This window comes from Lindgomyces ingoldianus (assembly GCF_010093535.1).
Source record: "Lindgomyces ingoldianus strain ATCC 200398 unplaced genomic scaffold BDR25scaffold_34, whole genome shotgun sequence".
Classification (NCBI taxonomy): Eukaryota; Fungi; Ascomycota; class Dothideomycetes; order Pleosporales; family Lindgomycetaceae; genus Lindgomyces; species Lindgomyces ingoldianus.
This window is the reverse complement of record NW_022985195.1, coordinates 439,218-459,423: the sequence shown is the minus strand read 5'-3', so window position 1 is coordinate 459,423 and position 20,206 is coordinate 439,218. Positions and strand designations below refer to the sequence as shown.

Genomic DNA, 20,206 nt, shown 5'->3' with positions numbered 1-20,206 from the left:
AACACATCTTTGAACTCGCCACTGGGGTGTTCATTCGAGTAATACATTATCATTAAAGAACTAACGTAAACGCTCAACTCCATCACTAAACCAACTCTTCACCAATCATCAATCATATCATTCCCTTCCTCACTTTCCATTTCCATAATCTTCCTTGCTGCCTCACTTCCTGCAACCGGCAGCATTTCTAAACCATCCTTCCTATACTCCTCCGGGACCTCCTCCGGATCAAGTAACCCCACTTGAAACAATACACTTGCTTGATCCCAATATATCCTCTCATGCCATATCTTTCCTCCCCTCATCCCTACGATGCTGACAACTACTATTTCAACCTTCTGGTTCGTGGGTGGTATTCCGGGAAGGATCCAGGGTATTTGCAATGTATGCTTGAATTGGATATACAGCTCGTCGACAATGCGGTCTACCCCGATGGTACGCGACACTAAGCGCATGTGGAAGGAAGGCGGGGAGGAGGGAAGAAAGTAGTCTTTATAAAAACGGGATAGTTCTCCCACCCCGATGCCACCAGTCATCGTGGGAGTATAATTTACAAATGGTGTTGGCTGGGTGACGAATGTATCGACTAATTTAGATGCGTCTTTACCATGGATTTTCTCTTTGAGCTTGTCAGCGTCCGATATGTACTTCGGGAAGGGGATACGTTCGTTCGACGTTCTCTTCCCATACTCGCTCTAAATCTACTTCGGCGCCGAAGCCGCGTCTGACCATGCTGAGACTTCTACTCCATGCTAGAGCATCTGCGACTGGGTCGTATTCGTCGAGGTCGTGTTCTGCGAACCCGGTATCTACGCCCTCATACGTGTATACTGGAAATTCAATTTTCGATTGCAAACCCCCTGCGCCTATCCCCGGTGTTATACGCTTCTGCACCGTTCGACGTCTCCCCTGTATCCCGAGGACTTCTGGGCGTCGTGTAACTCCTATGGTGCTCTCAGAGGTTGTGGAGCCTCCCGCAAGATGTACCAAGACTCGAAATGAGGCGCTGAAGCGTTGGCGTGGGTCAGGTATGGATGACGGATAGTATGCGATCAATGAGCAAAGTTTGGAGGTCGATGTTGAGGGTTCGGAGAACACTTCCAGGCATATTGAAGCGGCATCTCCAAATGCTACGAAATACAGGATTAGCTTGTTGCCCCACATTTCCCGAATCCCGTGATTAATCACTTCAATTCAAAGTCGGCGCGGACTTCTACGGGTCTAGGAGCGGGCTGCACACCTACGATTGCATATCTCTCCCCAATACTCATTCCATCGCCCAGACGGTGAAGCGCATTCACGTATGTCTTCCCTCCTTTACCCATCGGAAGATACCTCACGTCGAAGCCTTCCTCCTTCCATGCACGCAACGTTTCTAGGTCAAACTCGTCGTCCTCAGCTGTAATGTAGAGAGTCGGCGTGCTGTGATTGAAGCTGAGCCACCCATTGCTGTTGGCTAGGAATTGTAAAGCCATGTCCGGTTCTTCTTATTCTGAGCCGACCGTTGAGTATACACGCTAATTCAGGTTGTGCTTCGTGGGACGAAGTTTGGGGGTCTTGGCGAGGGCGGAGGAATGGAGTAAGGGGGAAAGAAGGGACCGTGGGCCTTGGGAGGGGGCATAATGGGCACCTTATAGGGTACCAAGGAGACAAGGGCGCAATTCTGCCATGGTACTAATGAACATGTGGGGTTATAGGTTACTGCGCCAACTTAATGCATGACGTGGTGGCTGAATTGCCAAGCCTACTTTCAGTTAAATTGGGCTAGCGTTGGCCGGAGAGTAGCCTCAACACCAGGACTTTATCTTTAGTTACTTCAGGAGACTGTACGCCTGGGTGGTGATGAAACGGAAGTGTGTTGTATGTGGAGCCTCTAGGGCAGCCATGATACAAAGGGAGGTACAGGCACTAGTAGATAGTGGCTTGGCTTGGTTACAGACTCATTCCTCAAGAAGTGGCAAATGCGGCCTAGAAACACAGAGAAAGGCAACAAGACTAGTTTCATTACCAGAGGGTGAACCGAAGCTAGCCAACTGCTTCTTCTCCAAAAGTCGCTGGGTTTCCTTGGTTCACGAAGTCACCTACAATGCTATCTGTCCCCGTATCCTGGAAGAACTCAGGAGGCAGACAGTGACGCTTTCAGAGTTACTCGAGGGTGCTATAATCATGATAAGTAGTGTATAATGTCCATGGGGGCGTTCATCGTCTCCTCAAATCGACCGCAGTCGACGCATGCCGAAGGCGTCAGCCTCAGCGCTCCCAACAGTCTGTAAGACTCCTCGTAATCTTTAGTAGTGAATACGGTTGAAATAGGAGCTTCGTACTTTACGTGCAGGATAGGTGATCTCTACGCTACGCAGTGTAGTTTCTACGTCGTATACGGGCCATAGACCGTACAAATCTGCTGCAGGTGGTGAAAGCCCAGAGATGATAGTCGCAAGGCTGTTTTGGTCGCTGTTAACTACTGTGCTGCGCAGCTAGTTCTTCTGTAGCTGTGGTACCTTAATCGCAGCCGCCTTAGAGTTAGTTCTTGTGATTTACGCGACAAAGGCGTTAACAATCTTGGTGTAGTTGCTACAGCTTAGGCGAGCTGCTTAGGGGCATCGGAATGATAAGGCATAAGAGGCGCCTTAACTTTGCTGCTGCTGCTGCTGCTGCCGCTGCTAGACGCTTAAGATATAGCAATATGCTAGGAACTACCCTTTACAAAAGAGTCGATAATTGCTCCACAATAACTGGCAAGATGGTGAAGTACAGCAGGTTTAATAGTAGGTGGAAGGCTCTGCTTGTTACCCCTAAGAGCCACTGTTACACTGCACTAATAGGTTATTAAAACAAGACGTTAACAGAGGCAAGTCACCACCTAGAGATTAAGCCTAAAAAGCGGCTCTGGATTACCCCTCTTGAACACCAAAAGTATAGACGTAGTACGTATATACAATTGGAATATCCTACGTACTCTACGGTGTCCAAAACCACTACCTACGGCCTTCACAAGTGATCGGCAGTTCATCATAACTACTGGTAATACTACGGACTGTTGGAAACGCTGGTTAGTCTATGGTCAGCAAATTCACGGTATTGGCTGAAGTTGGACCGGCCACCTCACTAGACGTAACCCTTTCCGGTAATTCCCCATCTCACCAAAACCATCCAGGTCAGATAAAGGGCAGCACTCAAGGAGTTGGATTGGTAGTGCCCTTGATTTTCTGTCCATCTTGAAGACAAGGATCTTAACGAGAGTATACCAGCCAGTGCCCTCATTCTCTTACTTCATCTACAAGCATCTTTGTAGAGTGAGGATGTGGTTACCGAGGCTACCTTTTAGCGTAGCAAGGTACTCTTCAGCTTTGTACCGAAAGCTGACCCCAACACACGGTGAGCACTGAGTCTCTTCTTAGCCGACCGAGCTTGATTCTCCTTCCACTTACTATGGCATATCCGGTTAGTATCTTGAGCAACTATCCTTAATCCATTTTTACCAAAGGAGAGTACACCACTTGATCGAATGACAACACTCTATTGACACGACGGCGTTTCTGTAAGCTTGGTGGGGCAAGAGCATGTGTGAAGTGATGTATTGTGGACTGAGGGTCCGAGGAGCTATGTGATTTATATATTATGATGATACACCAAGCCTAAGGTTGATTGGGCAGCTCATCGTAGAGCCCCCCCGGCTTGCAGTTCCCTTTCGGTGTCTCCGCTTCTAGCTTCATCGGCGGAATTAAGCTCTTTAAAAAGTAGCCGATTCGGTCTCTAACACGTGTAGGGCTCTCCCAGATCTCGCCAAACTGCCCAAATTACCTGCTTCTCTTAATCAGGTCCTCAGATACATTCCAATTAGAGAATTAGACTCTCCTGTCCGTCAACAAGCTGTGAAGGTGGCAGTTGACGCCCTCCAAGAGTGTGTTACCAACCTCTTGGCCAAAGTGGCAAAATTTAAGGTACTTGGAGGATAGTATGTAACGAAAAGCAGATTTGATCGCCCATTTAGAGAAGACCGAGTCGGTGATATGCAAGAAGATGTGCAAGCGTTCAGCGTAGACCCTGAGACCCATGTTGGGGCAACTGAGATGCTCTTACTTATAGTTCAAGTGTAAACCAGGCTCAAAGTTGGAGCAAAGTAACCCCGAATGGCTAAATTTTCCGTGCAAGGAGACTATCATGTCGGTCAAAGCCAAATGCAACGCCACTAGTAGCAGAGTGCAAATCATCGAAGCCTAGCTCAGTGAATCCTTTATCTACAAGGAAATAGAAAAAAAGGAAAACAAGGCGTTCGAGTCAAGCCCTAACGAAAGAAGTCTAAGCGATAAGACCTATTAAGCACGTCAGCACTGACCTCTCATCGCGATGCAGTTCCAGTTATCTGAAAAGGCTTACAGATGGTGACCACACGTCCACATAATCAAGACAGTTGCTAGCGTAATTGCTAACATGCTTCTAATCTAGAGGTCTGTCTCTTAAAGAATATAACACAAATTTTCGCCCACTTCAAGATATGGTTAACAAGAGCCGGTTGGGAGCCGGGCTTAAAGACCTCGTCGACTTATACAAGGACTTCAGGGCAACAAATGGCTGAGATTGAAGCTGTAGTAAGACTACAGAGTGATATTCCATAAAGAACGCACCCGGAGGTCCAGTGACCGGTAATTCTCCGTGACGTTCTAGGACCGCCTGCTCCTCTTCATCTCGAATTTTATCAACTCAAGAGCTGCAGTTATTGCGGCACTAAAGGCCGGATTTAGGAAAGTAGTTTTTGATAGAGTCCGGAACGGCCTCTTTGAATGGAGAGATCCTTTCGGGTGAGCCTTTCGCCCAGATCAACGTTAAGAATAACCCAACGGCACGCAAGCTAGAACTCGGTTTCAAGTTCTCCATTGCATATTAATCTTACTCTCGGTTCGACTCCTCTGACTCTAAGGATCAGTTACGTCAATATATGGTTCACGATTCGCCAATTAGCTGAGAGGGGAGTAAGATGATTGTGGTGACACGTCAGAATTTTCACGCAATGGGATAGTTAGATGTCGAGGGAGTTGTTGCGCTATATGGACGTGTGGAAGCCGGTTAGGAAAGGGAGTTTGGAGTACTTGAAGGAGACGTTGCGGCCGGTGGGAGAGGGAGGAGGGAAGGTGTGGAATCCATATTGGGAAGTTATCGAGATGTCCATGATAGTGCGCAACTCCGTATAGGATTAAAGGAGATTTTCAGGAGTTTTTTTTCTGGAAATGTAGGACGATTAACAATATGCATTTATCTGTGCTATATCCATCTGCCTTCCAGAGTTGAGGAGAAGATGTCGCCGGAGGTGGTTTATGTGGACCGTGCACTGGTTGCTAGAGCAGGTGTTAATAATTTAGCGTTGTTTACATGGAAGCTCGTACCACGCGGCTTCCTCCACCACAGCAACCTCTGCATCCCACTTCCCCAACGAATCCACCCCAAAACCAATTATTATATACATATATAATTCCCCCTCTCAATACCGCCAAGTTGGCGAAACTCAAAGACTGCCCGGTTCCAATGGATCCGCCCTCCCCTTCCAAATTCAAATTCCCAATGTCGCCCGGCATGCCCATGTTCCCTGTCAGCCCGGAGCGCGTCGCAGGCACGAAGCCGCCCTACAACGGGCCTGCAATCGAGTCGCCGTCTCTACCGGACCTGCGCACGTCGCCATTGAGGCAGATAGCGCATCGCAGAAACGACTCGGATCTTTCGGTCCATGGGCTTGCCGCCATGTTTGAGAATCTAGAAGTTAAGGACTTCAAGGAAGCACAGGCGAGGTACATGCGGGCGCTGGAGAAGCAGAAAGAGAAGCACAAGAGTGAGGTTAAGGACATAGAGACGAAGCATAGACAGGCGCTTGCGAGGTATGAACTTCGGTGTGAGGAGTTGAAGAGTGAGTTGAGGAAGACAAAGGAGGCGTTGAAGGAGGAGAGTTTTACGAGGGAGCAGTGGGACAAAATGCGGCAAAATAATCGCGAGGCAATCGCAAAGTGGGAACAGGCATGTAAATCACAGTCTGATAAGGTGAAGGCGGCTGAGAGCAGATTGGTAGGTGGATTGACTGCCCTGTTTAATGCTGCAAGGATACTGACGAGCCTTGATAGAGTGAGATCGAGCCTGAATACCGTGATCTCAAACTCATTGTGAGAAGCTACAAAAAGAAGGTCTTCGAAATGGAAAAGGACAAGATACGGACGAGCAACATGTTCCCTCGATTGGAAGAGGAGATCAGAGGCTTGAAAAGAAATCTTCGCATCGCCGAATCCGACGTGAAGCACCACACTGCCGAGGCAGATCAGTACAAGAACCAGGTCTATGGACTTCAAGTCGACTTGGAAAGTATCGAGGCTCGCTTGAGTCAAGAGATTCAGACATTGAAGGACAAGCTTAACCTCATTGAAGGAGAGCGCGATGCCCTGAAGACGAACTTGAAGGAGGAGGAAGTCTTACGCATTGCTGCTGAAGGCCAAATCCCTCTACCTGCAGCAACCTCGGAGGAACACGACGAGTTCGGATCGCCCATTCGCTCCCCGCGGAAACTTCGCGCAAATCGCGACGATGAAGACAAGGAGAACGTTGCGCCGAGAAAGGCAGCGGTCGAACTTAAGTTTCTCCAGCAGCAAATTATCTCAGAGAAGCGACTCCGCGAGCGTGCAGAAGAGCAGATTGACTTCATGAAGATGGAGTGCCAATTCCAATGCTGCTCTTGTCGGATTGCAGACTTGAAGGGATCCACATTTATTCACGATGACAGTTACGCCACCGAAATGGAGCGCATTAAGGCTTCCGTTCCTATCGTAACTCCACCTCAAAGCAGCCATGGAGATGACTCAATTAGAGGCGTGCCCATCAAACAAGTGTCCGTTGACAGCCATAACGATGACGAGTTTGAAAATGTGGTAATCAAGCAAGAGCCAGTAAACGACGACAATCCGTTCGCTTCCCTTGAACAGCCATCCGAGTCCCTTGATCATGCTTTCGATAGTACAGGATTCCCGAAGCCTCCGGTGAGTGCCACTGAAGAGCCATCGATGGCATTCTCTCCAACGACTGGCACATTCAAAGCGGTTCCGTCGCCGGCAAAGGCATCAGTGTCGGCTGGTACATCCACTCCCGGTGCCCTTCCTAATTTAGACTTGTCCTTGGTCGTTGAAACAGCTGTCGAATCCTCACCATGGACCCCAGAAGCGAACAGCACAGTCATTCGCACAGAGACTGCCTGTCCGCCGCCGTTCCGACCCCTCTCAAGACAGGAATCTTTGAAGAGGCCCGTTCTGAGCAGCATTGTGATCCACGAAGATGCTGTCGAGGACGAATTAGAAGAGAACTCTGAGCCACTGACTCCACTACATGGTCCTTCGGGTCCAGCAACACCCGGACAATATCTAACGCGCACTATCACAACTACGACTACCATCCCGCTTCACTTCTCCCCGTTTACCCCAGCAAGAAAAGAGGCTGACCAACCCCTGACTCCGTCCACCATCGCTCATACGCGCATGCACACCTCATCCCAACCATTAGCCGATCTATCCTTGAACACGCTTCCATTTGACAGAGAGGCAGCGTTAGAGCAGATCCGCCAGCGACGAGGTAGAGCTAGGAGCATGGCCGCTGGTCACGGGACGCCGAGGAAGCAGATGATGGAGGGAGTTACAGAGAGGCGAGACATCAGTGCACCGGTTGGTCGAGTACGACGATGACAATTGAGGGAGCGGGAAGCTCTGCGATGGACGTAACTGATGTGCTGACAGTGTCGTAGTATCAGATGTAGAGACTATATAATTTCCTCGTACCCGGGATTAGCTTTCGGAGGAGTGCTTAGCGGCATTACTGGGAGTTTGGGGGTCTTTCTTTCTTCCCTTGAGGCAGCAGTGCTGCGATCGTTGAGGGAGTGTGATCTTGGCTTGGCTGGCTCCCATTTGGATGGCCTTTTGGGGTTCGATGCGAGTGACTTCTGGGCGCTGTATCTTAGTGTAATTGAGAATGTTATTCAAAGCCACTCAGATGTCTTCGCCATGGGACACCATTGATGAGGATGCAATCCATGGACGATGTGGTGTTGAGGGTACAGATCTCTCATTGGTCGGAACCTTGTAAATGCCAAGCCACCAAATTTAGGCGAGGCTCGCGCACTCCCACAGAAATTCAGCGTGTTGAACTTCACGATTAACTCCAGCGACCACACGACGACACCCCACCCCCGACTCACTGCTCCTCCTCCGAATACAGTCGTCTCTCGGAAAAGTCGCAACCATGTCTGACGGCGAAGTTGAAGTGGAGAGCCCCTCCGGCTACGCGGTGCTCCCCAAGGATGTTTCAGAGGAGATTGGCAGCATCAAGCTGTTCAACAAGTGGAGCTATGAGGATGTGGAAATCAGGGATATCTCTCTCACGTACAACTTCCCTGCCCATTACTTCTATTCGGCCTATTTCCCCACATCTAGGAGGCATTGGAGGGTAAGAGGGGTCATTTACGAGAATCTGAGCTAACAAAGACTTTCTCCTCCAGCGACTACATCCAAATCAGATCCCCAGTCTACATCTCACACTCTGCTGGCCGCTATGCGGTAAAGCGGTTCAGGAAAGCTCAGTGCCCCATCATTGAGCGTCTCACCAACTCGCTCATGATGAACGGTCGTAACAACGGCAAGAAGCTCATGGCTGTGCGCATTGTTGCCCACTCTTTCGAGATCGTACGTCACCCGAAACCCAAACACCTTTTTGCACGCCTCTCTCTGGAACACCATGAACAAATCATTTACGCAGTTTATTTTGAGGAAATGATGACACTAAATTGTCGCATTTTAGATCCACATCATGACGGACCAAAACCCCATCCAAGTCGCCGTCGACGCCATCGTCAACTGCGGACCTCGTGAAGACAGCACACGTATTGGATCTGCTGGTACCGTCCGTCGTCAAGCCGTCGATGTCTCCCCTCTCCGCCGCGTCAACCAAGCCATCGCCCTACTCACCATCGGCGCCCGCGAGGCCTCCTTCCGAAATGTTAAGAGCATCGCTGAGTGCCTAGCCGAAGAGCTCATCAACGCTGCTAAGGGAAGCAGCAACTCGTACGCTATCAAGAAGAAGGACGAGCTGGAGCGTGTAGCAAAGAGCAATCGGTAGAGTGGTGCTGGAGTGGTGATAGGTGGATTTGGTGGAGATGAGAGATGCGAAGGCGATGGCGCTAGCGACATGCTATCATGTGCGTGCAATATGCAGGCGTGGAGTTCATGTGGCGAGTCTTTCCGGACGCATGGGGGACCCGGACGTGTAAGGTCCTCTAGGCGAATAACCACCTCTTTCATGGTTACATGACAATAAAATGGACACATTTGATGCATTTCAGATGAAGCACCCCCTATAGTTGCCACTAGCGATACTTGATATTACATTCGGGAAGAAAAGGCTGAGAGCTCCTCAATCATCGACCTTAGTTTGGCAACTGGCAGTGCAAGTATTGTCCATCACGGGTTTAAATTCAGATATAGCCTGTGGATGTTCAAGCATTTGGTTTTGAAGACACCAACATGAATACATTGCCTGAGAGCAAACACGCTGTCGAGAAAGACAGTGCTTTGATTCCTCTATGTTGGTATTCCCTCCTTCGGGGGGCGCCAATATGCAGAAACTAATTTGAGGATTCACACTACATTGTAGCAGTTCCAGTCCCACAGGTTCTGCAGATACTCGGCCAATTCTCTCAGCTATTGGCTCTAGCTCTCGCCTCAACAGCTTCCTCAATTATGCTACCAAAGTCAGCAAAACTAATCTTCCCACGATGCTTCTCGCCATGCACAGCGGCATTAGCATACACCTCGCGCATAATCTCCTTATCAATTCTTACAATCCACATACCGCCCGTGTGAATCGTATGCTCGCCTCTCTCGGGCCTTTGCAGGCTCCCTACTATCCCTGACGCGCGAACAAGCTTGTCAATCCACATGCTACTCTTCCCCTCAGCCCTTGCCACTTCACTCAGATTCACAACACCATACCGCTCCACTTCCCCCCTCACCGTATCAAGAGCGCGTTCACGTCGGCGTAGTTCGGCGTCGGCCTCGCGCTTTTCATCCTCTTTCCGTTTCTCACGCCCGAGACGCTCGCGCTCAGCTATTTCGCGTTCCACCTCGGCTCGTCGCGCTTTCTCAGCATATAGCTCCGCTTCGCGCTCTTCCTTCTCGGCAGCTTCGGCTTGCCGCCGTATTTCGGCTTGCTGTCGGTGGAATTCGTGGTATGCGCGACGCTGGTCTTTGCGTGCGAGTGATTTTGCCTTTTTGGCACCAATGATGCGATTTTGTGGCGTGGCGCGAGGCCGGTCCGCTGGGCCTTCCGCTGGGCCTTCTGCTGGGTCGAGGTCGGCGAATGGTATGGGTGGTTGGGCGAGACCCGGGCCAGGAGGTGGGGTTGGAGCTGGGGGCATGAAGTTTATATTTCTGTCCCTGTCAGTTTCGGAGTCGCTGTCGGGTTGTAGGATGAGGCGCTCGTCGAGAGGGATGTTGGCGTTGGGTGAAGGGGGATCATCTGTGAGGGCGTGATCGGCGGTATTGTCGAGGTCTGGCTCGGCTGGAGGTATTCGGTCATCGAGTTGCTGGCTGTGGTATCTCTCGGCTAGTGCGGGGGCATAGTAGAGTGTTCCGCAGAGGAGGAGCGTGTGTATTAGGTCCTGGATGAGGGGTGTGGCGGGATTTGTGAACGGGAGGATATGGTTGAGGATCTGTCGTATTACGGAGGGGACTGTGCCCATGGCGACAGGATATGGGTGTGTTGTTCCCTAGCGGCGAGCTAAGGGCGAAATTGGGAAAGGTTGGTGGTAAAGCAGTAGAATTTTGGAAGTTGTGATCGGCATTTGGTGATGCAAGTTGAGGCTCGTGTGTAGGGCTGAAAGACGGGTGGTCTAAGCTCTGATAGGACTAGTGCCGATTCAGAAATGTTGAACAGTTGAAGAAGATGAAGGTGACACGAGGGATAATGGAATGCACTTATTACTACCTAGACCATCGCCTTCACTCTTCGTGATCTTCCGCCATGAAAGTATATACAAAGCTCCCCATAACCTTCCCATCTACGAAGTACTTCCGAACATCCTTGGGTCTCGCCTAAAATTTCCGAACCTTCGCTAGCCCCGCATTCCGTACCCACTCTCATCACACCTCCTCCACCCTTCACATTTGATGTTGCACTCCTCTACTGCAAGCAATGTTGTCCCATGCCATGCCATGCCATGGTCCCTCTCAGTTGGAGCTTTAGGACAATGGGTGCTAATATTTTCGTTTAAAATACCTCGATCTGACCTAGTCTTTTGTCAAGGAGAGGCGGACTTGGCATGGCCACCAGCAAGTTTCGAGCACAAAGGAAGTCTAGCGATAACTACGGATACAGGATGAGGTGAAAAGACGCTTGTTTTCCATGGCGTTCTTTGTTTCTCATTGCCTTTGATATTACACGACGATGCTAATGCCCTCATGGCGAATCTCGCCTTACGGCCGTAATGCTTGCCAGTGTTGTACTTGCAGCCTTTGGTTCTCAGCCTTTCTTACGGAAAATCGCCGAACGAATAGTTCTTCTGCTCTCGTCCGTAAGACAACTGAAACTCGAACAGCGTTTGTCTGAGGAGTTGGGTTCCACGAATACGAGCCTTTCAAAGGTAATGAGCATGGGGAAGCGAAGCCACGTGCAACAGCGTCTCTTCCCACTACAGGGGCAGGATTTGTTGCTGTTGACAAATGAAACTCTTGAATCGCTTTTCCGGCAGAATCGAAGATGTCATGTAATTGTTACGCCCGTTGTGGTACTGAGGTGTGTCAGCCTGTAGGCAGATGAGGCAATATAAATAGTAGACATGAGAGAGTGCTGTAATTTGAATCGCGATCGAACCCTCTCTGATGTAGCCGTTGTATCATTCTTCAACTCTCTACGGTTCTTTTCGTCAATCCAACGTCAACCGCTACTTCCTACTCAGACCTCGCCGCTACCTTGTTTGTTCGAGCGGCATCATCCTCTTCTACGCCGTAACAGGCCTCTATCGCACTCTCCCAACTCACTCCTCTCCTACGCACCTCACATCTAAGGCAAAATGTCGTCCTGGCCGAACGATCCGGGAGTAAGCTTCTTCCCATCGCGTGCTAGTATATCCGATGCGCGTTTATCGCGCAGTGATATCTTCGAGCATCCAGCATTATATATATCCTCATTCTAACTGCTCCTACCAGTTCGACACCGACTATGAACAAACTACTCCTGTCCAACTCACTATCAAAGGACACATTCCATCATACGCAGCAGGCGTCCTCTACAGAACGGGCCCTCTCGGATACAAAGTCGAAACTTCGAAAGGTAATACTTGGGCTGCCAATCATTGGTTTGATGGGCTCTCTGCCGTACATAGATTTCAGATCGAATGCCCCAAAGGTGGCTCTCCTCGAGTGACATACCGCTCAAGAAGAGTTGTAGACAAGATGCTAGAAATTGTGAAGAGGACTGGAAAGATAGACGGCATTACATTTGGAGCGAAGCGCGATCCATGTAAGGCCTTCTTCAAGAAGGTCATGAGCATATTTGTGGCCGAAAGGGAAGCGGGGAATATAGGTGTGACCCTATCAATCAACATGCCCGGTGGCGGTTACACCCCGAGTGATGAGAAGACTTCCATAGTTAATGGACATAGCGCCGGTATAGAGACGCTGCATGTCAAGACCGATGCGAACGTATTCAGGAGAATTGATCCAGAGACTCTGGAGCCTGAGGGAATCGCTAGCCAGAGAAGTCTCCACCCCGACCTAAAAGGCCCGTTCTCATGCGCTCATGCGAAATCTGATCCAAATACTGGCGACATCTACAATTTCAACCTCGATTTTGGACGTGCATCTACCTACCGCATATTCTGTACATCTGTGTCGACCGGCAAAACCACAATTCTTGCCAAATTTTCCGGGACACCGGCGTATATCCACTCGCTTTTTCTCAGCGGAAACTATGTCGTTTTGTGCGTCTGGAACAGCCACATCGCCTACAATGGCTTATCAGTATTATACCACAAGAACGTCGTGGATGCCATCGAGCCCTTCGATCCTTCCAAGAAAGCAGTCTGGTACGTGGTCGATCGCCGCCATGGTAAGGGACTCGTAGCAACATATGAAAGCGACCCATTTTTCTGCTTCCACACCATTAACGCCTGGGACGAACCCTCATCCAACAATACAAACGAGACCGACATCATCTGCGAGTTGTCGCTCTATGACAACCTTGACCTAATCCACCGCTTCTACTACGATAATTTAATTAGCTGCGGCAAAGGCCATGAAACTTATGTTGGAAAGAAGAGAGAGACCTGCCTCCCAAGCCTCGCGCGTTTTCGGCTCTCCGCTATCAATAGTAGTATATCCCCGTCAACCCACCGAACCGCAGAGCTCGTCTACAAAGCCCCTAAACCCCTTTCATCCGAGCTGCCCACCATGAACCCTGCCTACATCACCCGGCCACACCGCTACACCTATGGTGTAGCCGACCGACTGAAATCCTCGTTCATGGATGGGCTCGTCAAATTTGACAGCAACACTCAAACAGCGGTGTTTTGGGAGACGGAAGCGCATACACCAGGTGAACCGATCTTTGTGGGAGATCCGGAGGGGAAGGAAGAAGATAACGGGGTACTCTTGAGTGTGGTATTAGATGGAGTTAATGGAAAGAGTTATCTATTGTGTCTAGATGCGAGGACGATGAAGGAGAAGGGAAGAGCGGAAATGGAAGGTCCAATGGCTTTCGGGTTTCATGGAGCATTCAAAGGAAATGGAGTGAAGTATGGTGGGGATATATAAGGGTGAAGGGAGTGACAGTGGTGAGAATGATTTGGGGCTTCGCTATATATAGGTGAACGTAATGCTCACTTCACAACTCCTAAGTTTGACAACTTTGTCTTTTTAGTCATTATTTCCTTTATCTGCTTCACTCCGTCTCTCCATCTCTAATAAAATTCGACAGCATCCAACATCCCATTCTCAGCCTTTCAAAGTTCACTAAACGCCCATAAACATACTCAGCAAAGCGGGTTACCGCTGTATCTCCAACAGTGCCAAACTACAAGATGTAGAATTCCGAATACGTTTTTCTAAGACAAGATTGTCTTAAGCAAATGTATAGGAAGTAGCTAGGTTCATTCCGACCCAATGTGAAATGATCATTAGCCAAGACAGGGATCCTAGCATGATTCCTTTGTCACATCGCTTATCCCCCTCAAACGAATAAGTCAACATAATGCGTAATTTCACCCTTGTTGCACTTGCAAGCTCAGCTTATAGCATATTTGCATCTATTGTGTGACATTTAGCAGGATGTATTGGATCAATTAAATATCTTGCAGGATGCAGATTCCTGTTCTACAACAGCGCCCTGTGTAGTGTTACGTTGGGTGATGAGGCGCAGCATTACAGAATCACGCCGTTCCCATATTTCAGACCGATGGAAGCCTTACAAGCCCTAGTGTGCAATAGTAATACTTGTATCTGGCTTCCAACTCTAATTACGCGATCCTTCGCCCACTTCACCTTGCCATATTTAGGAGCGAAATATGGAAGCCTAAGTTGAAAAGGAGCGCATATCACGGACCCCATAGTAAGGACAGGCTAGTGGAATTACTATCTTCATTATGATTATCTCCCTCGATTCGGGTATCACACGTGTCGTGGTCGCGCTACAACCCCACGGAGAGGAAATGTAAAACATGCGACCGTCCCTGACTCCGGCTTTTATGCTTGGATATTATGACACTCTTCTGTGAAAAGCTGTTCGACGAAAAATGTTTACACCAATGCCATCCCTCATTTCCATCACAGGAATACCGCAATAGCAGCGCCCAATCCTGCTAGCGCAGGTGCCATCGTCATAATCGATGCCGCGGCACCAGTTCCAAGTGGGGGAGCAGAGGCAGTTCCATTGGGAGAGCTGGCAGCGCCAGTGTTTACAGCACTGGTGCTGGAGCTAGTGGCGGTGCTCAAACCGGTAATTTGAGCACCAGAGACGGTAGGAGTGGCGCCAGTCGTCGCAGCCAGCTTCTCTTGGCCAGCAGTGATGACCAGCTGATACGTTCCAATCATGCTCCTTGACAGCGCGATTGTCTGTATTGCAATGCTCTTAGGAAGCGTAGACCCCGTTAAGCAGAATGAAGGGATGTATTCGCTCTCATCGTATGTTTGAATATACGTCCTTACACCAGTACGATATGTGTACAGTTGGGTCGTCGTGTACACTTCAGTATACGTGCTGTAATCCTCACAGTATGACGAGAAAGGAGCCTTGCCACCCATGGAGTAGGTACAAGTTGGCTTTGCTCGAGTGGCCATTTCTACCTCGCAAGTCAAGCCGACAGTCATGTCGCCCTCGTAGAAGTTCGCTGTAGTCGTGACGACAGATTCGAACCACGTTTCGCCAATCGTAACAGTTTGCGGGTTGTTTTTGTAGTGGCTGTAGTAGCTTGGATCGGTGTCGTTGTCGTACATGATTGCGAGTGTGGTTTTTCCGTTGTTGTCTGCGGCAACTACAGAGCCGTAGAAGCCGACTTCGTCGTCGTTGCCTCCGGGCATCCACATAGAAGTTGTTATTTGAGCAGTCACGGAGGCCGCGAAGAAGAGGGCTGAGAGAATTGGAGACATTATGATTGGTGTATTAGATTGTATAGGTGGAAGCGAGTGTGGAAGATTTCGATAGAAGTTAAACAGAAGTTTCATGAACGAGAGACCGAAAGCAGCGCTGGTTTGACGAAGAATTGAGGCAAGTGTAGACGGAAACGATGGAATTTGGTCAACTTATCTAGGAAACCTCGTGAGCCGTGGGAGGGAAATTCGAGGCCAGGCACACAAATTGGAGTGAGGCGCTATGGCCGTCGGTGGCTGTGAGAAGGGCCCAGTAGGATGTTGTTGGAATGGTTCGGCCCCCAAAATAGTCTCAATATCTACGATTCTGGATAAGGAGACCTTGGCAGAGGATCTGTAAAATTTATTCGCCCCTCATGCAACAATTTGACTGGTCAGAAGTAGCCTTAGCAGGCGTCAGCTATGATCCGTCCAGGCAGCAGGCCAAGTGGTGCTGGGCGAAAGATGGCTCGATGGTATCGAGACTGGGATGTGACCGGCTGATTTCTCCTTCCGGACGTCACGATGTTGTGAGCTTCTTTAATAACTTGCTGACTCACAGCAGATGCTCTGCTGTCTATCGGGGAGTACGTGTTGTAGAAAATATACGGTAATTTCAGGTCGGGTCAGCCTTGCGGTACATACAGACTAGTGAGCTCCTCTATCACAACCTTACCAACGCAAGGAATGCTGTGCCGCAATATCGAGTGCGTCGCACTTCCCAGTTATTAACTCTTAGGTGACGAGCCAAGGCAGGTGAAACATTGCCATCCATCCTTCGATAGGAGAACCGTCCAGTAGTACCGTCGTACTTGAGCTTCCGGTTTCTTCGCCCAAGTTCGTGGTCTGAGTGGAGGCAAATGCTGGGAAGAAATTACTACGACGAGGGTGCCTCAACTTATTCCGCATCCTTCCTCTTTCATTAGCATGTTTTAATTTCTTGTCCTCTTGGTATCCGTCGACTCTTCCCGTGCTCTTCCTGGCCTTCCTGAAGGATCGATGCTCACCCAGGTGTGCGTTGAGAAACGTGCTTATTCTAACATCGTGTTCGGATCCTGCTCTGTCCTGTACCGGAATCTTGGCTTTAACTTTGATGCCATACTTTCTCCAAGGGTTAGTGACAGATGCAGTCGCTGGTTAGGGGTGAAGTCTGAGGAGGGCTGCAGAATGTCGAAATAACCTTTGGGGGATGACGTATGTGGACTGGAAGGTACGAACATGGCCTAAGCCACAACTGAAATCCAACTTCATCAGTCATTACACTCTCCACCACTTGGAACATCACAAATATCATCCATCGTCGAGAAGTCTGAATTGGTACAGTCCAGGTGACTTAGTTGACTGGCATGGTCTATCCACCAGATTCGACTATCCGAGCACTCCAGCTAATAACTACAGCTGATTAAGAAGGGTTTCGCTCGGCATCCCTTCTCAGGTTCCTTCGCAATGCTTTCTGGCCTTGTACTCCCTTTCCCTAACACGAGGAGGTGTTTTTTTTGGCTGTGTGGCTGAAAGAGGTACAAGGCAGATGCAGCCTAGCAATTGTTAGTCCCATTCACCACAGAAGATTAAATCCTCTTAGCGCTTCCCTGAGTCCACAAAAAGCATGCAGTAGATACGGAGTCTCAGCTCGAGCTATTGTTTTAGCCGCACCCCATTTCCACTCATAGGATACAACAAATCTAAATATCTTGTTCTTGTGTGAAACAAGTGGCCGGTTGGTTTCCCCTCTTTCCAGTAGGTGCGGCTTTTTTTTTCTTCGCGAAGGTGTAGGGCAGTGTTGGTCGGAAAGGGTAGGGAGGTGAAGAACTTCATCAGGAGGCTCTAGATCTGGATCTTGGGATGTAGGGGGTACCCTCGGTGGAGGTTGTGGGCATACCAATTCTAGTGGGCCGCTTTTTAGCCGTCCTACATGAGTTGTTAGGGGTTATAGCTGGATGTCATGTGGTGGTGCGTCTAGCGAAGGTTTACTACCTTGACACATGACAGGACTGGAAGATGCAGGCTAGACCTTCGCGGGTTGTGTAGATTTATGGGCGTGTAAATGGTCTAGGAGTGTCTAAAATGAATACTATTGCTTGGGTTCTTTGTTTACGTCTTTCAGGTCTTGAATGAGAGGGTATGGTAATGGGATCACTCTTTATGAAAATACCGACAAAGGCTTTTTTAGAACTCGCAATATACTTTTGCTGTGTGAAAATGGGAGTGTTGACTTGGAATTTAAAGCAGTGCGAACAAAGACGCGAGATGCACTACGATTGTGCGGAAATGAATATCTACAAAACCGTATGATATTCTAAATGCGACGAGATCCAGCTGTCTATATAAAGCACTGGTTCCAGTGCCCTCCACTTCTGGCAAAACTCTGGCTTTCTATAAATTTACTCAGTTTGCACCTTCCGTATTGATCCCCATCGCAGAACTTAAGGGGCATAACACGGTCGTTTAAGATAACTCGCACAAACTCTTCCTTCTCTTTCTCACAGCTAAGCTTCTCGACATACATTCTAGCTGCGAAAGGTACAGTCCACGCAGCAGAAAAGCCATTTGTTTGGTCCGTGCCCTGGACTGTGGTGTTGGAGAGGGGGGTAGTGTGGTTGTAGAGCCCGAGTGCGGCAAAGATTCCAGACATGTCGTTGTCGTGGCTGAAGTCTGCGTAGACCTTGCGGTTGAGAGGAAATGTCTGTGGATTCGAATCGAGAGTGGTGTTGGTGTTGGTGTTATCACTCACAGGTGTCTCGGTCAGTCTTGCGAGTAGTTCATTTACGAAACCAACTCCTTGAGTGGGCCCAAGTGGGTTCCCGTTTCCATAGCCGTAGAATTTGCCCAGGGACTGATAATAGTCGTACTGACGCCACTCATCTTTGCTGAAGAGGTGGCAGAAGTCAGATATCTTGGCATCCGGAGACGCGAGGGTATTGAATGGACACAGATCCATGAGGTAGATGATGGATTTGGAGGTGAGATTCGTGCCCAGTTCCGAGTTGATGCGGGATTGAATGGATGGAATGAATTCGGACGCCCATATAGCCTGCGCGTTGTCACCCACTTCGCTTAGAGGACCGTCTTCGAAGGCGGTACAGATTTCGTGGGAGAGAGTGTTATTCGTGCCGGCTCCTTCTGGGATCGTCACTTCAATAGTGCCGACTGGCTCCTGCGCGGCTTGGGCAAACCCCTCAAGCCATTTCTGGGCAGACTCCACGACCCGATTTTGGCCAGACGAGCGCACAAATGGTGACTTCTTCGACACTAATTTCGAGTACCGGCGATAGAAGTGCGCGCCTGAATTGACCATCTCCTGTCTTCCAGCATCAGTCAACTGGTCCGCGCCAAGGTTGTAAGTGTAGTCCTTCAAGAAAGCAAATTTCCCCGGATACGCCCTGCTGGAGTTGTGGATTTCTGCGATTAACATTGCGTACGACATGGACTTGCCGAGCGTCGGATCGCGCCCGCCATGGCGAGAGAGAACAGAGGCAAAGCTCACGGAGCAGCCCTTGGGGGGTTCGACGTTGATTTCGGAGGGCACGGAGAACCAGAGTGAGTACTGGCCCCAGAAATGGGAGATGTCAGGGCTGCAGCGGTACCCCTCATCGATGGAGTCGCAGGACTTATTCGTGGGCGCGGCCGAAACTCTAAGAAGCATGAACAAGCTGCAGAAAAGAGCCGCTGCGCAGCGGAAAAGAATACCTAGTGAGACCATAGAGACCGAATAGACCGGCGATTGCGACGAGAGCAATAGCCCACCGCAAGATGCTCGACCGGCTGGTGCGTCTGTACTTTGACGGTGAAGCAGGCTCGTTTTCAAGCAGAGGGAGACGAGCGTATCGCTGGGGGCTTGAGCCTCTTATTCTGTTCCAGAGGCTTCCCATTGTGTCTGTCCTGTACGGGCCCTGGCCGGTGGACGCTGGCGGAGATGTGTCGAACGGGGTAGTGTACACCGAGTTAATTAATCATTCCAGGCAAGACAGGGCTCGGCATCATGGGCGAGCTGTGTGACGAGAACCAAGGGACGGGCGCACGTGGTTCACAACACGTTCACACGGTTGCAGATGACAGAATTCGGTATACGAGATGCGATCAAATGCAACTGATAAGATGCGTGTCATGCACGAAGCCTGACGTTGCAGTTTGGAACGGGATCCTGCCGGAACTCGATCCGAGCGCCAAGACGTGGTGGAAAGCTTGACTTGCGATATCTCAACTTCACTCCCACAGTCTCTCTGAGAGAGCATCACTTTCCGGCCTTTTGCAATATGATACTAGATAAGAGCATTCGATCTAGCCTCGAGTATGCGCCCTCCGTCCTCTATCAATTACACGCCCTTGTCCCACACCGAATCACACCATCTAGAAGATGACACTGTCCTCTCAAGCTTCCTCGACGGTAGCGACGATGGGTATAGCGACTGGCAATCCATGCTTCGAGCAGGCTCAATTGACTCGGTAAGGGTGGGTTTTTAAACGTCTCTGTTACGTATCTCTTTGAACAGGCTCGCCCTTTACAACCGTCTGTCTCACCATCGTGGCTTCATTGGGCTTCACTTAACCTCTCTCCGCGTGGAAATGCCAGA

At 49.7% G+C, this 20,206-nt stretch overlaps 8 protein-coding genes across 8 annotated transcripts; 4 read left to right on the top strand and 4 right to left on the bottom strand.

Annotated features, from left to right (window-relative positions):
- Positions 1 to 72: 72 nt before the first annotated feature.
- BDR25DRAFT_293783 (dienelactone hydrolase) lies at positions 73 to 1,671 on the bottom strand. The gene is made up of 3 exons (XM_033688744.1): positions 1,241 to 1,671; positions 669 to 1,130; positions 73 to 619 (listed from the first exon to the last, which is right to left on the bottom strand). The coding sequence occupies exons 1-3, from the start codon at positions 1,473 to 1,475 to the stop codon at positions 99 to 101; spliced, it is 1,218 nt and encodes a 405-aa protein (XP_033543193.1). The 5' UTR covers positions 1,476 to 1,671; the 3' UTR covers positions 73 to 98.
- Positions 1,672 to 5,936: 4,265 nt separating this feature from the next.
- On the top strand, positions 5,937 to 8,043 carry BDR25DRAFT_77668 (uncharacterized protein). The gene is made up of 2 exons (XM_033699027.1): positions 5,937 to 6,006; positions 6,059 to 8,043. The coding sequence occupies exon 2, from the start codon at positions 6,180 to 6,182 to the stop codon at positions 7,707 to 7,709; it is 1,530 nt and encodes a 509-aa protein (XP_033543192.1). The 5' UTR covers positions 5,937 to 6,006; positions 6,059 to 6,179; the 3' UTR covers positions 7,710 to 8,043.
- Positions 8,044 to 8,169: 126 nt separating this feature from the next.
- BDR25DRAFT_306169 (40S ribosomal protein S5) lies at positions 8,170 to 9,347 on the top strand. The gene is made up of 3 exons (XM_033690572.1): positions 8,170 to 8,402; positions 8,519 to 8,702; positions 8,818 to 9,347. The coding sequence occupies exons 1-3, from the start codon at positions 8,263 to 8,265 to the stop codon at positions 9,133 to 9,135; spliced, it is 642 nt and encodes a 213-aa protein (XP_033543191.1). The 5' UTR covers positions 8,170 to 8,262; the 3' UTR covers positions 9,136 to 9,347.
- A 256-nt stretch (positions 9,348 to 9,603) lies between these two features.
- BDR25DRAFT_306167 (uncharacterized protein) lies at positions 9,604 to 10,926 on the bottom strand. Its single transcript, XM_033690571.1, has one exon. It carries the CDS (start codon positions 10,754 to 10,756, stop codon positions 9,713 to 9,715), a length of 1,044 nt encoding a protein of 347 aa, XP_033543190.1. The 5' UTR covers positions 10,757 to 10,926; the 3' UTR covers positions 9,604 to 9,712.
- A 963-nt stretch (positions 10,927 to 11,889) lies between these two features.
- BDR25DRAFT_336519 (beta carotene dioxygenase) lies at positions 11,890 to 13,849 on the top strand. Its single transcript, XM_033693105.1, has 2 exons — positions 11,890 to 12,112; positions 12,222 to 13,849. Exons 1-2 carry the CDS (start codon positions 12,086 to 12,088, stop codon positions 13,824 to 13,826), a joined length of 1,632 nt encoding a protein of 543 aa, XP_033543189.1. The 5' UTR covers positions 11,890 to 12,085; the 3' UTR covers positions 13,827 to 13,849.
- A 566-nt stretch (positions 13,850 to 14,415) lies between these two features.
- Positions 14,416 to 15,896, bottom strand: BDR25DRAFT_306166 (uncharacterized protein). The gene has a single exon (XM_033690570.1). The coding sequence runs from the start codon at positions 15,654 to 15,656 to the stop codon at positions 14,835 to 14,837; it is 822 nt and encodes a 273-aa protein (XP_033543188.1). The 5' UTR covers positions 15,657 to 15,896; the 3' UTR covers positions 14,416 to 14,834.
- Positions 15,872 to 16,309, top strand: BDR25DRAFT_77642 (uncharacterized protein). The gene has a single exon (XM_033699026.1). The coding sequence runs from the start codon at positions 16,013 to 16,015 to the stop codon at positions 16,247 to 16,249; it is 237 nt and encodes a 78-aa protein (XP_033543187.1). The 5' UTR covers positions 15,872 to 16,012; the 3' UTR covers positions 16,250 to 16,309.
- Positions 16,310 to 17,828: 1,519 nt separating this feature from the next.
- On the bottom strand, positions 17,829 to 19,744 carry BDR25DRAFT_268802 (acid phosphatase). Its single transcript, XM_033687133.1, has 2 exons — positions 19,323 to 19,744; positions 17,829 to 19,267 (listed from the first exon to the last, which is right to left on the bottom strand). Exons 1-2 carry the CDS (start codon positions 19,502 to 19,504, stop codon positions 17,956 to 17,958), a joined length of 1,494 nt encoding a protein of 497 aa, XP_033543186.1. The 5' UTR covers positions 19,505 to 19,744; the 3' UTR covers positions 17,829 to 17,955.
- Between the last annotated feature and the right edge of the window lie 462 nt (positions 19,745 to 20,206).